The sequence below is a fragment of the Sinocyclocheilus anshuiensis genome, unplaced genomic scaffold (genome assembly GCF_001515605.1).
Source record: "Sinocyclocheilus anshuiensis isolate Anshui unplaced genomic scaffold, SAMN03320099.WGS_v1.1 scaffold26, whole genome shotgun sequence".
In the NCBI taxonomy this organism is placed as follows: domain Eukaryota; kingdom Metazoa; phylum Chordata; class Actinopteri; order Cypriniformes; family Cyprinidae; genus Sinocyclocheilus; species Sinocyclocheilus anshuiensis.
The window spans coordinates 287,439-302,842 of NW_015544143.1; the positions used below are offsets into that span (position 1 = coordinate 287,439).

The 15,404-nt window shown below is 37.4% G+C and overlaps 1 protein-coding gene across 1 annotated transcript in view; it reads right to left on the reverse strand.

Moving 5' to 3' along the window:
* The window catches only part of LOC107695065 (voltage-dependent P/Q-type calcium channel subunit alpha-1A-like), a 142,387-nt gene that overhangs the window by 109,246 nt on the left and 17,737 nt on the right, over positions 1-15,404 (reverse strand). The window contains exon 3 of the mRNA XM_016494851.1: positions 4,866-5,132. Coding sequence (XP_016350337.1) covers positions 4,866-5,132 — 267 coding nt within the window. The remainder of the gene's footprint in view (positions 1-4,865; positions 5,133-15,404) is intronic.

The following is a 15,404-nucleotide window of genomic DNA, read 5'->3' on the forward strand; positions in this document are numbered from 1 at the left end:
TATGCTTATGTTTATGTTTACATTACATAACACCTATTTATCTGTATGTAATATTTATATATACCACTATATATATATAATGCATATTTATACTGTATGCTTACATGTTTAAATACACTGTTTATATGTCTACACTGCACATTCACACTTATATATGCACACACTGCATTAATACTTAATTGTGTATATTTTGTATTGAGTACATGTGGTTTTTGTCCTAATATTCATGTCCAGGCTGCTAGAGGATTCTCAGAGTAAGAACTGAATTGAATTAAATAACAGAGTTTTTCCATATGACAATAAAACTATTGAATCTCTTGAATAAATTGTTTTCATCATTCTTTGGTGAATATAAAGTTCAAAAGAACAACCTTTGTTTGAAATAAAATCTTTTGTGACACTGTAAAAGTGGCGAATGGTCGTGTATATAACATGACGGTCAAGACAAGAGTATAACTGATAAATAACCAATATTACTTTATTATATATTATTATATTAAAAATAATACACTATATTGTAATGTACAGCAGAAAAAAATAATATTAATTTTGAGATTCACTAAAGATGAATTTATCATCTTTATCATTTGATATAAGTCTTAAATCTACTGAGATCAAATCAGCTGTTACCTGGGGCCAACCAGGAGTCTTAACGTGGTTTAGCAAAGCATTTTGGGAGCTCTCACAATATAACAACTGCAAAAAGGTTATGACCCCAAAGCTTTCTTGAACTGGCTTCCTCCTAAAAGAGGGGCAACATGATCAGAAGGACAACAAAATTAATAATAATAATAAAAAAAACATAATTTGGTATTCATAAAAAAGACCTTTAAACAGCATAGGGTACCTAAAGGTTATGGCAATAAGGAAGGAAATGTCCAACCGAGAAGCAAAAAAAGAGCATTTCAATATGAATATGTGTAGGAGTGTGTGACAGAACTAAGAAGAGAGAAAGAGAGGAAGTGTGTATGTGTGTATCTCAGAGCGTTACACAATCACCACCGTCATTGTGAAGTATGTTGTGATGTATTCCTCTTTTGAGTAACACTCAGATGCACACATACACACACAGACCATTAGACGCTTCTTCTGCTCAAACTATCTTGTATCCCTTCAAGTCTGCACTGCAGCAGAGTGCCAGATTGTGTTCTCTAGCCAGAGAAAAGCAATGGATTTAGTGTCTGGTATCTGGCGTGCGTGTGGATGTGCGAGTGAGTGTGTGTGTGTGTGTGTGTGTGTGTGTGTGTGTGTGTGTGTATGTGTATCTGATTCTTGTGTGTCTGTATGATTGCACACTGGAGCGTGACTGTCCCACATGGTGTGTGCATGTGATGCCATAGGCTGGTGCTGAGTTCTGGCCTGGTTCCTTTTTCCTTTGGTCTCCCAAGGAGACTGATCCTACAGAACAGGTGTCACTGTTTTGACTGCCATAGTCCATGTGCATGTGTTTGTGGGTTTGATGCCACAGGCTGTGCCGCCCTACCAAGTCTCCACTCACTCAGCAATGATCCATCCACTGCATGCTACCGCCGATGCACAATGTCCATTCAACTTGGACAGGAGGCCACAGTGTGAAACCAGCCGAGGCATTTACAAACCCCTGTTCTTCTGTTAAAACACATCACTACCTCATCCGTGCAAGAACAGATTACAGACATGACCACTAACATAAAGTAATGAATGCAGGACTTAAAAGGTCAAAGGGTGAATGTCACGAAAACATGTCTAGATTACATTTCACCCTGAAATCAAAAGAAAAAAGGCTCATTATAAAAGAAAATATATTATCAATGTCGAAAACAGTGGTGTTTTTTGTTTTTGTGGAAACGGTAATACATTTATTTTTCAGAATTGTTTGATGAATAGAAAGTTCAAAAGAACAGCGTTTATTTGAAATAGAACTGTTTTGTAACCTTAAAAATGTCTTTACTGTCACTTTTGAGCAATTTAATGTGTCCTTGCGGAATAAAAGATAATTTCTTGAAAAAAGAAAAAATCTTAATGACCCCCCAAAACTTTTTGGATGATAGTGTATATTAAATTTATCTATAAATAAATATTTTTCAGCATTACTGTATTAAGAATAAGGGTTTTTTTTGCATTACGAAAGGGATAATTTAAGAGGAAATGTACTTAATTGTCATTAAAAAAAATAAAAATAATAAAAACATAATAAATGTAATAGTCCTAAAACAAGCTTAATTTTCTTAACATTATTATATTCATCTTTTGATTTTGGGGTGAGTTATAACCCACAGAGATTATAGAACTGATTTTTAAATGTCATTAAAAAAAACATGATCTTAATAAGACCACGAGCGTGGCCTCTACAATACCATCTTTGGCCGAATAGCTACAAATCTGTATCACTTGCATCACACATGCATGCACACATTCACGTGCAAACACACACGTCCAAAGGGACAAAAATGAGTGTACCTCTCCAAAACACTCTTTTCCGTTCTTTTACCGTTTCCTCTGACATGCCCATGCCCAGTGAGTCCAACAGAGCCCCAGGAAGCACCACCACCATACAGACAACAGAGAGAACGAGCAGATGGTCTGACAGAATCAGAGAGAGAGACAGAGAGATGGCAAAAGGAAAGGGGAGGCGTAGGAGCTTGAGAGTATGAAGGATATTTTTTTACTGGCACTCATACAAGCAAAGACCTTATAAACTCATCATTCCGACAGAGTATTTTTAAAACAGTCTAACACCTCTACCACAGCACTGTTCTACCAAACCATTAGCACTCTGATGGGAAAGGAACTTATAAACAGCAAGCCAACAAACTGAGCTAAGGAGACTGACCAACAGAAAAGTTCTGCTGCTGACAAAATCCAAATGGTGAAGGGGCATTACTGTGATCTCAGGTCCTGAATAACCTCTATAAGGGCTTTTTAAACTCAACGGCAAGTTACATATGACAACTCTGCAAGAAATGGAGTATACATTAGTATTAGTACTCTAGCTCTGTAACAGTACACCTAACATTACTGAGAACTTAACACATGGCAGTCTGCCAATCACGATAGAAGAACAGATTTAAAGTCTCTAAATGTTGCTACTGCATTACAGTGATCTTTCTGCATAAGTGAATGCACAGGGAAGAGGAATCGTGTTGGTGTAGTGCTTCGATATCCCAAAAGTTGCAGTTTCATTGTGAAAGGAATTCTGCTCTACTACTGCATCCTTTAGTGGGCCTTCAGGTTATTCCAATGAGACATTTCTTGCTAAATGTCTTCTGCAAGCATAGGCGCCGAATGAAAAAACACAAGATATTTCCTATTAATTTTAACCAATCAATCAATCAATCATTAAATAAATAACTAAATAAATTCCAAAACGAATTTGGTAAATGACAATCAGCAATAAACATGAGAAAATATTAAAGAGATAGTTTATCCAAAAGATAAAACATTCTGTGAGAATTTAATCAACCTGTCATTTTAAACCTGTATGAGTTTCCTCTGGGAAACACAAAAGGATATTTTGAAACAATGTTTTTTTTCCCCCAGCGAAAACAGCAAAAGTCAGTTTTTTTTTACAGCAAAAGTCAGTGGGATCCAAACCCAAAGTGAATAATGACAAATTTTTCATTTTTAGGTAAACTATAACTATTTTTCAAAATGTAGTTTCTTACTGACTTCAAAATACATGTTTTTTATACACATTATAATCTTTCACAATTCACTTCAATCTATTTTCATGTAACACTCAATTCTGACCAAATCACTACTCAGTGCAGTTCACTCAACAGTGTACATACAGAATTAAAAAGCAACTGAGTTTTGGGTTCAGAAGACTTTCTCTAAGCCTCCATCCTTCATTTCTCTCCTTGTTCCTCCTGCTTTGCTCCACTCCACACTGCAAGGCTCCGCTAAAGCTCATATGCTGACATCAGCAGCCCTCCTCCACACTCACACAAGCACTCAAACAGTCACTCGCGCACTCCGCCAATCCCGACCAGCGGGAAACCATGCACACCCACGCAGCCTCAGGCCTCTGAACACAGACCTATACACGTAACACATGCTTACACATGTATATGAAAACACATACACATCAGGCCCCCTGGGGGGGAAGAGCCTAGCCCACCCTGGCAACCACCACCCTCTCTATTGTGTACAGTACTAGAGTAGTACCATGGTACTTTAAACTCATGGTACACAAGATTTATAGAAATCTTGGAAAAGGGTGGGGTACAATCTCTACAATATAATAGGAATTCTCTAATTACACTTTGATATGTACTGTGATACTGAATGATTCCTTTATATTGGTATTTACATGCTACTTTAAGGTATTTCAAAGAATACAATGGTATTAAAATGGTATTTGTCTTAATATCTAAATCAAAGGGTAATACTTTTAAAAATAAAGGTTCCAAAAAGTTTTTTTTGTAGCTATGCCATAGAAAAACTATTTTCGATTCCCCAAAGAACCTTTTATTGAAAGGTTCCATTATGTACCATTATGTAAAGAACATTTTAATAATCTAAAGAACCTTTTTCAATATAAAGAACCTTTGCATTTGAAAGGTTCCATGGATGTTCTTCATTGAACCATCACTGCTTTATTTTTAAGAGTGTATGGTACATTTGGAATTTATATAGAGAAAGCTGGAGCTGTGAAATGAACTAAAACTAATGATAAACAACTAAATAGCTATTGAATAGCAATCTTAACATGCCTTGTGATTATTCATAATTATTTAAATGCATAATTAACAACTTACATTACAGAGATGTCTATAAGGAATGAGGAAGCAGGGGCCATTGAAAGACCCACCACCAGCATATAACATATTACAGATCTGTACCTGTTCCCAGGGGCCCTCAGGTCTGAATTTAGTAAAGGATATGGCCATTCGGTGATCTTTTTGGCGTATTTTCTCACTACGTTGTCTTCACTGAAGAGAAACAGAGCGCGGTTGACCGTCAGGCAGTTCTGTCGGACCGGGATCGGGTTATAGAGGGCCATGGTCCGGGCTCTCTGGGCCATCGATTGCTTATACATCCTTTGGGGCCCTGGCGGGCCGCCCTGCCTGCTGCCGCCGCGGCCGGGTCCCCCCTGACCGGAGCCCCCACCGCCATACCTGCCCGGCACTTCGTCTCCGAACCGAGCCATTCTGTAGACACCAAACGCCAATCGTTACGAAGCAGCCGAGAAGGGGGTGAAGTCTCAGGGTGACAACACCACATTACACCCCATCCGCCTCAGCACAGAGCACACAGACATTCAGATCTGATCTTCATGGCTAAGAAATGTCCATCATAAAGCACCAAACAAGATCAGTGGATGGGGGGGATGTGGGTGAGAGTGTGTCAGCGCCAAAAAAGGACTCAGATAACGAGATTGATTGATGGATAGATGGAGTGTGTCCTTTCAATTGTGCAGTCAGCTCAACAAATAGTCAAACATAAAGAGATAAAATGTCGACGGATTATCTTCCTCAGGAGGGTGGGATCCACATTTTAATAAGTATTTCCCGTCTCAACAGCTCGGTGCGGGTCGTCTTGCCATTAGTAAGGTGTACATACAAATCCTTTTAGCATAATTGCGTTAATACATTACATGTAAATTGGCATCAACTACATCAGGTCTAATGTGTCTTTCTCAGGAGTTGCATTCTATTTTTTTTTTTCACATCCACAAGACAGAAATAGAATAGAAAAATGGAGAAAACCTTTTAATAATTAATTTATTTTTGTGGTGTCCGCAATGTTTGGTACAGGCTACTATGGCAATATTCAGCCTCCCCTCCGCCAAACTCTCGAATTACTCTCGCAAATGCAGACGACGGGGCTTCCCCAAAAAATCCACACCTCGGTGACATTTGTTGATTTTAGTAATTTAAGTTTATTTGCTTTTTTACAGCCATATCGGTCCAATACGGTGGGCGTGAGCGCGCTCTGTGAAAACCAAAAACACCATGTCAAGATATAATGATGATCTCTCGCGGTTTCTCCCTCAATTCCTCACTACAACAATTATCATCTATACTCCAGAACTCGTAGACAAATCCAAGACGCGAAAAATCCGACGGTGGTCGTTGAAAGGAGCATCATCAGTTTTGGAGAGGCGCCGGAGCGCGTGGATTGAAGCTCGAGCTCGCATCTTCTGTGGTAACCGAGAAGAACCAAGAGGCACCCATATCATGAAGTACCCCAAAATGCTCCGCTTCGGTGTTTTTCTGTCGCCTCAGTGGACGACGAGAGATAATTTCGGCTTTAAAAGTTTAATTTTTGTGGGAGAAAACGAAACGGAGACGCGGGGTCTCGACCGCAATCCTCCTCAGATCAGCTGGCGGGTTTAGAGCATCTGATCAATTTAACGCTCGTGCTCAAGCCTTGCAGCACATGACGCGCGTCCCCGTAGCGATTCGCTTCTCCTCCAGCACACTCCTCCTTTTGGCCAAGACAAGACTCAGACGAGCACTGCGTGCCATTTTGCTTCTTCTCGCAAACTGTGAGAGACGAGATATTTTCCAAAGGCGACGGATGGATTCATATCTCTCAATACGTATTGTGTCTGAGTCATACACCTTGCCGGAAGAGGGAGTGTGTACTTGTTGACCAAGTATGGATTTGTGGGGACTTTTCAGTGTCCTTGTTACACATATTAAATGTTACTATAATTAATCGCTATTATACACTAACAATGTGTTACATTTACGGCTAAATAAATAAATGGTAAGAAAAAATATTTTTCTGTAGGTCATTATAAATGTATGACACTAACATACAAATGTTTTGGAGCAATCATCTTCATATTTTTGCATTGTCACACAATATTTCAAATAAATAAGCTATATATTGTAAATTGTAAACTTTAATTATGTTAACTTCCTATTCATCAAAAAATCCTGAAAAATGTATCATGGCTTCAATAAAAATATATTATCTTGAGCACCAGATCAGCATATTGGAATGATTTCTGACGGATCATGTGACACTGAAGACTGGAGTAATGGCTGCTGAAAAATCAACTGTTCCATCACAGGAACAAATTATTTTTATTTTATAATATATTAAAATAAAAAGTTACTGTAAATTGTAATAATGTGTCACAATATTACTGTTTTTCTGTATTTTTCATGAAATAAATGCAGCATTGATGAGCATAAGAGACTTCTTTCAAAGTCATTAAAAATATCATCGGCCCCAAACTTTTGAACTCTAGTGTATACAACTAATAAAAGAAATAAACAGTTTTCTTCTTAAATCAAATTTAAACAAATTCGATGGTTCACATGGAATTCTGAGAATGTCCTTTAATTTACTTTTAAGTTATTATAAATGTTATAAATACATAATCTTAACATTTTTTATTAGGTAAATTTTTTTAACAATGTTTAGAAGTAAAATGAAATGCATGATATGTCTTTTAAAATACAATATGATTTTTTTTTTCGAATATGTCAATATAACTTACAGTACAGTTAACCAATAACACGTTTTTACATAACAGTGCAATGTGACGCTCTCTCTCTCCCTGAACAGACAGTTTGTCAGCCTAAAAAGACACTCAGGAGAGAGTGTATGTCCTAAAAAGACTCTGCTCATATCATGCCCATCTGTCCTCCTGGCACCAGCCTCTGAAATGCCTTTAGTTGCTAATTCCCTGGGTTTACTCTCCAGCTAAACTTGTTGAGAAAACGTGTCTGAATTCCATCTGAAGACAGCTGGTGGCATACTAAAGGGCTGTGAACTGAATTTGGGAATGTTCTGTTTGAAAGCAATCACAATATTTGCAGTGAAAATCAACTAACGCTGTCCATGGTGCTGAAACCGCACTATCCCCCTGCACTTAAACTGCGTTATCCGTGGTCCTGAAATCAAAAAAACAAACTCACTATCAGAAATAAAGCGTTGCAGGTACAGCATGATTAGTCAGCGCACTTGTTCCGGGAGCTTTCATGTCAAGCCGCCCATAATAATGCAATAAAAGGGGAGGATTCCCACTGAGGAGGTGGAGTGGTTGTCCTGGTAGTAGGCGAGCATAAGTGTCGGTAAGGGGCGTGGATGCGCAGTCTGTAGCGTATCTGCTGGAGCGCCTGGTGTAATGCAACAAAGATGATGAGCCTCCGCGTTGAGAGACATGGTTAATTAAGGCCTAATGTATTCGCTTGGGGAGACAATTTGACAAAAGGTTTTGTAACACACAGCACAGAGTAGAGAGAGTGAGAACGAAATCACCATTGCAGCACACACTGTACATAGGTGACTATTAACTGCTAGCATTCAGCAAAAACATTTTAGAAATTTGCATCATAACCAGTTCACATGTGAAAAATAATGAATACAAAAAAAAATCCATGTTTATATATCTTGTGTGCATTCGGTGCAGCATGCGTGCGTGCGTGTATACGTAACAGCATGCTATGTGTTCCTGTGTTTCTGGCTGAGCCGTGAGTCGTGCTGGGGCCCTGATGTGCACCATTGTCATTCAGACCGCGTTTACACGGCAACCCTGCAGGAAGCACCCAGTGCTCCCCCGCATTTTCTCTCTCTCCCTCTGGCTTGCTTTTTGCTCTCTCTCCCCTGCCTGCTCCTCTCCTTTTTCGTTCCATCCTTCCACTTCCTCTCTCTCTGCACCCATCTAGCCTCAAGTAAAATAAGAAACAGAGAGAATGGATCAGAATGCACGGGAAAAGGAAGATGAGAATGTATATATGTGTGAATTTGTTTAGAATGGAAAGACATATAACTGTCTAACCACCTGCTCTCTAAGCTCTGGCCCTTCAGGAATATTCAGGATTACCAGATGGTGTTTTGACTGCACATAGCATGAAGCATGATAACCCTTACATCTACCACAAGCAAGCGGTGAGAATTGGATCCAAATGGAAAGCTCACACTCTACTGTTATAAAGCAATAAGGTTGTGGCAGGGTAGTTTGTGTGTAATGTTAATTAACAACATGTACTTATGGGAATAGTTCACTAAAAAATGAAAATTTGCTGAATCGTTGCCCATCTTTAGGCAATCCAATATGTAGATGAGTTTGTTTGTTCCTCAGAACAGATTTGGAGAAATTTAGCATTACATCACTTGCCCACCAATGGATCCACTGCGGTGAATGAGAGTCCAAACAGCAGATAAAAACATCACGATAATCCACAAGTATCCCACATGACTCCAGTACATCAATTAATGTCTTGTGCAATAAACAAATTAATCATTAAGATATTTTTAACTTCAAAGCATTGCTTCCATGAAATACGGGTCCCCTGTCCATAATATTGCTTTCTCCAGTAAAAAAGATGCCTTGTCTGAATCAGGAGAGAAATATGCACAGATCATGCACAGTCCAAAACAGTTCTGAACAATTGTTTTTTTATCAGTTGTTTGGACTCTCATTCTGACAGCAACCATAAAGAGCAAGTAATAAAATGCTAAATTGCTCCAAATCTGCTCCAATGAAGAATCAAACCCTACATATTGGATGGCTTGAGGGTAAGTACATTTTTAGCAAGTGTTCACTTTAGGGTGAACTATTCCTTTAATAATGGTTTAGGGTGAAGAATAGGGTTTTGTTTAGGGTTAATTGCATGTAATTATGCATAATTTACTCATTACTATAGTAAGTACATGTAACATGTGTAACAAGGACATTGTAAAATAAAGTGTTACAGAAACTTCTAGCAAATATCACAAACAATTACAAAGAAACATCAAGTAGCACACTGAATTAAATGTGAAATAGTAATTTCTTGTAAAACATACTCCAATAATCAGTTTTAATTGTAACTTCAAAGAAACATTTTGAAAAGAAATGCCCAAAAATTAACAGATAAATGGATAAAAACAGTTGGAATTATATGCTGAGCCACTAGTCATGTTGACACTGTCGCTTAGATCACTGTTCATGAGCATTTTCATACCAATGGCATTTCAAAATGGCTGAAATAAGTCAAACAGCATGTAGAGCACATAAGAATGCACAGAAAATCACCACCTGCCAAGAACCCATGAGTCTCTCAGTAATAAAGAGCGCGTATGCGGAGACGGGGGGTGGGGGGCTACTATATTTAAACCGTGCAGCGAGTGCAATAGATTCATCCTCAGCTTATCTCGGTGTACGGCAGCAGGAGGTATGTGTAGCCCCTTTATAGACTGTCTCAAGAGGTTAGAATATGCTCGAGAACTCACTTACTCTACTGCTCTGTGACTGCAACACATTAGAAAGCACCTCGCTCACCCACAGCAAGAATAAATGCCCCAGCTTGGAGGTGTCATTCAAAGGAATCTGATGTGACAAGACTACACTTGTGGCAATAGATGCTGTCGTTATAATCCTAGGAACAAGTTGCTCTTATGAAGTCTTAAGAGTTTTACTCAAACTTCGCTCTGATGCACTGACAGGAGAGATAAGGGTTTAAGGCACAATACAGTGGCCCAAATACGTATTTAGACACTTAGGACACCTACAAAAATTATTAGAAAATAAAATAACAAACCAAGTATCATCTGCAAACAAAATACTTTTATTTACTTATTTAATTAAATTTTTTTTTAAATATATATATATATATATATTTGCAATTACTTTCTACAAACTGGACTACATTTATAGTGGCTGTATGAAATCATGAAACGTCCAACAATTTGTGTAAAACAAACAGTGTTCAAAACATTATTTATCTTAATTTATATGAGCATTACTCAACAACTTTCTTCTGTCTTTAAAATGAAATCAAAAATAAATGTATTGTAAATATTAATTTGTTATAGTAATATATTCTGTATAATATTTATCTTAAAGTATTATATTAATTTATTATAATTATTAATACTTCTTATATACAAGTGTGTGCGTCAAATAATAGACATCTCTCACTCAATGATTCATAAACCTAAATAATTCATAGCAGCCATGCATATTAGCCCAGCTATTAAACTTTGATCTGTTTAACTCTCTGCAGCCTCTCTAAGTGTAAGTATATGAGCAAGTGGATGTGTTTTCCTGAATGTCCAAACCAAGAGAGTCCTGGGAGACCCTCACTTTTGTTGTTTTTATCTTCCACTAGTGTTCACTCCTCTACATTACTTTTTTTAATATTTTTATTTAATCAAACTCAGGAACAAAAAATGTACACACAAACACAGCATCACATCACCGATGCATGCTGGCCTTTGTTCTGTTGGTTAATATTTCATTAGGCAATGCGTTGAGAACCATGGTACTTCAGTACAAGGGAGGCTCCACTATATGTGTACCATACAATGATCAGAAATCATCACTTACAGAGATAAACAGAAAATTAAATCAAACCTGTATGCCTTTCTTTCTTCTGTGGAACACAAAATATGATATTTAAAAATTAAAGAAGAAACTTATACAGGTTTGGAATAATAAAAGGGTGAATAAAATGGTGAAGAAATTATGACAGAATTTTGGGGTGAATAATCACTTATATACAATTTAAACATTTACTAATACATAATAAAAATTATAACAGGGCTAGCATGAACGAACAATGAACAGTAATATTTTTTATCAACTAACATTAACAAAGACTGATAAATACTGTAACTGTACTGTATATGTACTGCTCATTGTTAATGAATGTTAACTAATAGGACCTTATTTTAAAAACTTGTGTATACACAGACACGCACACACACACACTGTATATTATACTTCAATATAATATCAAATTAATATTACATATTTAATATACATATGATTTGTATGTTTAATTGTAGTTGGTCTTATCCATCTTGCATGTGTCGCTTTGCGTTTCGATTCTCTATTATCTGATTGAAAACACATCACAAAAACAGCAAAGCAGCTCTACATTTACTATAGGCAGAACAAAATGTATTTAAAGCTATAAATTTAGGCAGAATCACTTAATATCACTTAAGCTTACGTAAAACCTTAACTCTATTGATTTTGCTGTCTTCCTGACCCTGATATTCCTAAATGAAATGCAAATCAAACATATTATGTTATATAAAATATCTTGTCTTTATCTGTATCTGTTTCAGTTCCAAGACCAATGAGATAGAGTTAAATGGATTGAGTCTTCAGACAGAGAGTTTATGAGTGGGGGAAGTGATAAAATGACAGGGAGAGGAATGGGAGAGGATGGAAGAAGAGCCACAGTAATTAGGAGATTGGTCTTTTTTGGCTGTTCTGTGTGTTTGCTGAGGGACTGAGTGTGTATTAATTGATGAACTGATTGATGAGTAGGGATGGGTGGAGGGAGGGAGGGAGCAAGAGGTGGAGAAAGCGAATGGAGGGGTGAGACTGCACGCCTCAGCTAATGGCCTAAGACTGTTGTGGAGTAAGCAGTCTACTGAGAGAGTAAGCAGTCTACTGAGAAGGATCAGCACTTACACACATGCGCATGCATACACACACACGCTGAGTCTTTGCACACACTGCTGTATGTGTCTACAATATAAATACACATGCATTTAAACTAAATTTGCATAGTCAAGAACCAGAGGGAGTTGGTGCGGCCACTTCAGCCCCATGTCTCAACTCCCTGCTGAGATAACCACACACACTCACAAAGTAAAGTTACATACCATAAACTGTATCCTAAATCAGTTTTTAAAGGGATAGTCTACCCAAAAATGACAATTCTGTCATTACTTACTTTGTTGTTCCAAACCTGTGTGACTTTCTTCTGTAGAACACATACAAAAAATATAATTTGAAGAATGTTGGTAACCAAATGGTTTTGGGTCCCAAATAATATGAAAGTCAATAAGACCCTAAACTGTTTGGTTACCAACATTCTTCAAAATAAAAACCTTTTGTGTTCTGTAGAAGAAAGAAATGCATACAGGTTTGGAACAACTTGAAGGTAAATGGTTTTTATTTTTGGGTGAACTATCCCTTTAACAATAGATTATGTTTGTGTGGCATTTGTGCTGAGATTTACATTCATATGCTGCCAAAATGGGCTGTTGCAATCCATGACAGGGAACGAGAGAAAAATTACAGAGGTGTGAACATGAACGAGTCGTTCAATCGGTCACCCTCTTTTATTCTTAATCTGAGTGTGACAAACCTTTGACAGAAGGGGGTGAAGATTTAAGCAAAAACTAGGAGGTCAAGATATGGCTAGTTAACCAGGCACTGCTAGCAGATATCATAACTACACCATCTGGAGCCAAAATTGCATCTTTCTTTAAATATTTAAAATTAGCAGAGCTTTTTCAAATTGTATTTTTTGCAAGGAAAATATAGCTATTCTTTCGATATAGACTAGTAGATTTGTAACCAAAATAAATGTATCATAATCAAGATAAATTACGTAAATGCTGACGATTCTTGTGGTTCAAAAGAACAGATGGCACTGCAGACTAAAAGAGAGATCGAAAATGAAAAGAGCATATTATGGGCAGGAAATTATTTTAAAAGCATGAGGTGTGATCAGAGGTGGATGGGAAGTAATGAGTAAGCAGGAGAGATGGTGAATGAGTCTGGCCGAGAGCACTGAGACCACGTCAGCCCATCGATCCCTCCCTCCATCCTTTCTTCTTTTCATCCATCCATGCATCTAGCCAGTGTGCTGAGCGTTCGTTTTTCCTGTTCCTGCAAATGGCAAATCAGCCCTGATTCATCACTGAGGGCCTTTCAATTAAAGTGAAAACACTTGGCAAGAGAGAGGGGGAGGAGTCAGATGATCTGAGTTAGAGAAAGATGGAAATGAAAAGGAAGGGGAAAGGAGAGAGAAGGAAGTATATTTGTGTGTGTGTGTGTGTGTGTGTGTGTGTGTGTGTGTGTGCACAATGCATTAATATCCTTATAGTCTAAATGAATCTGAGAGCTTAACATAAAATCAAAATGGACCCCGTTTACTCCCTAGAAATAATTCCTAGATTCATTGTGAACAATTAATTAAAGAAAAAAAAAACGGTTTCCTGAATTCAAAATTAATTTGAATTAAAAGAACCAAACACGATATAGAACTTAAATCAGAATTCTAACTTAAGCAAGTCAATTTCAATTGAAATTCAGAAAAAAAAACAAAAGAAATTTTAACTAGAAAAGCGTTTTTACTGACAGATAGAACAATCCATGGCTAGACAGAATGATTGACAGATAGACTGATAGATCAATGGACCAATCCTGAGATAGATAGAACGATAGATAGAACGATAGATAGATAGATAGATAGATAGATAGATAGATAGATAGATAGATAAAGAAAGGCAGAACAAAAAAATAATAATAAAATGAGCGTGATAGAGAAAGGATTAATAATAAGATACGGCCTATTTTTTAGTGTCCTTGTTCAGAGAAAGCAAGAACAAGAAGCAGGTGGGGATAAAAACAGCACCCTCATTTTACTGCAGGCTGCTGCAAATAAACCCCAAACTATAAGAGCTTGTGTAACCGTGTAACGCAGATGGATGTTTAGCAAGACACTGTATTAAGTACAGTCTTGTGTTCGCATACCATTTTATTTATGGGTAAGAGAGACTTAAAGAGTATGTGTTCATGGTTTATGCTTAAAGGGTTTGTGCTGATGAGCATGTGTGTCTCGTGCAGAAGACTACAAGACTTATGATAAAAGAAATAGTTAAATCTCTTTGCCACACACACATAAATCATCTTTTATGCCTTTCATAATAAATTGCACTACTACTGACTGACACACCTATTCTATGTGTCCCACCAAAGAAAGGAAATCATACTGCTTTGAAACGACATGAGGGAGCAAATGATGACAGATATTTCATTTTTGGGTGAACTATCCCTTTAACATTGTTTCTATTGCTTTGATATCCTTTTTTGTTTTTGTGTGCATTTGCCATCCGCACTCTGCTGCATCTCATTTCCACTGGTGCCGTTAGGACAGCGTAAATCACACTCACTGAACGTTTCATTGAGAAAAGAGCAGAGCAGAAACTGGCAGCCAGCCAATCAGGGAGAGTGACCCTGAGAAGACATGTGAGCGATGGGACGCATGGCTACTCAGACAGGCTGGAGCACTTAACGGTGACGTTAGTCAGAACAGAACGCTGGTGACATGGTGACTGTGCTGGGAATACTATACAGTACATAAACACTGCTGCTTTTCATCAAGCACAAACCTGAGAGCTTCCGTTTTTGATTACTTAATTCAGCTGATGAGGTAATGGTCTGGAACTGAAGAGGAATAAAAAAGGTGAAAATAACCAAATGGTGCTTGTGATTCGCAAATGGTAAATATCAAAAATAAGAGCAATAAACAACTGTGATATGCATAGTAGAAGCCTTAATGGGATAGTTCCCCCAAAAATGAAACATAGATAAAAAAAATAAGATATAAATATATAATCAGAGTTAGGTCAGAATTATTAGCCCCCTTGGTAAATTAATATGAGCAAAGGTGGCTGTGAAAATAAGTCTGCATTGTTTAACCTCTTTGATAAAAAAAAAAAAAAAAAAA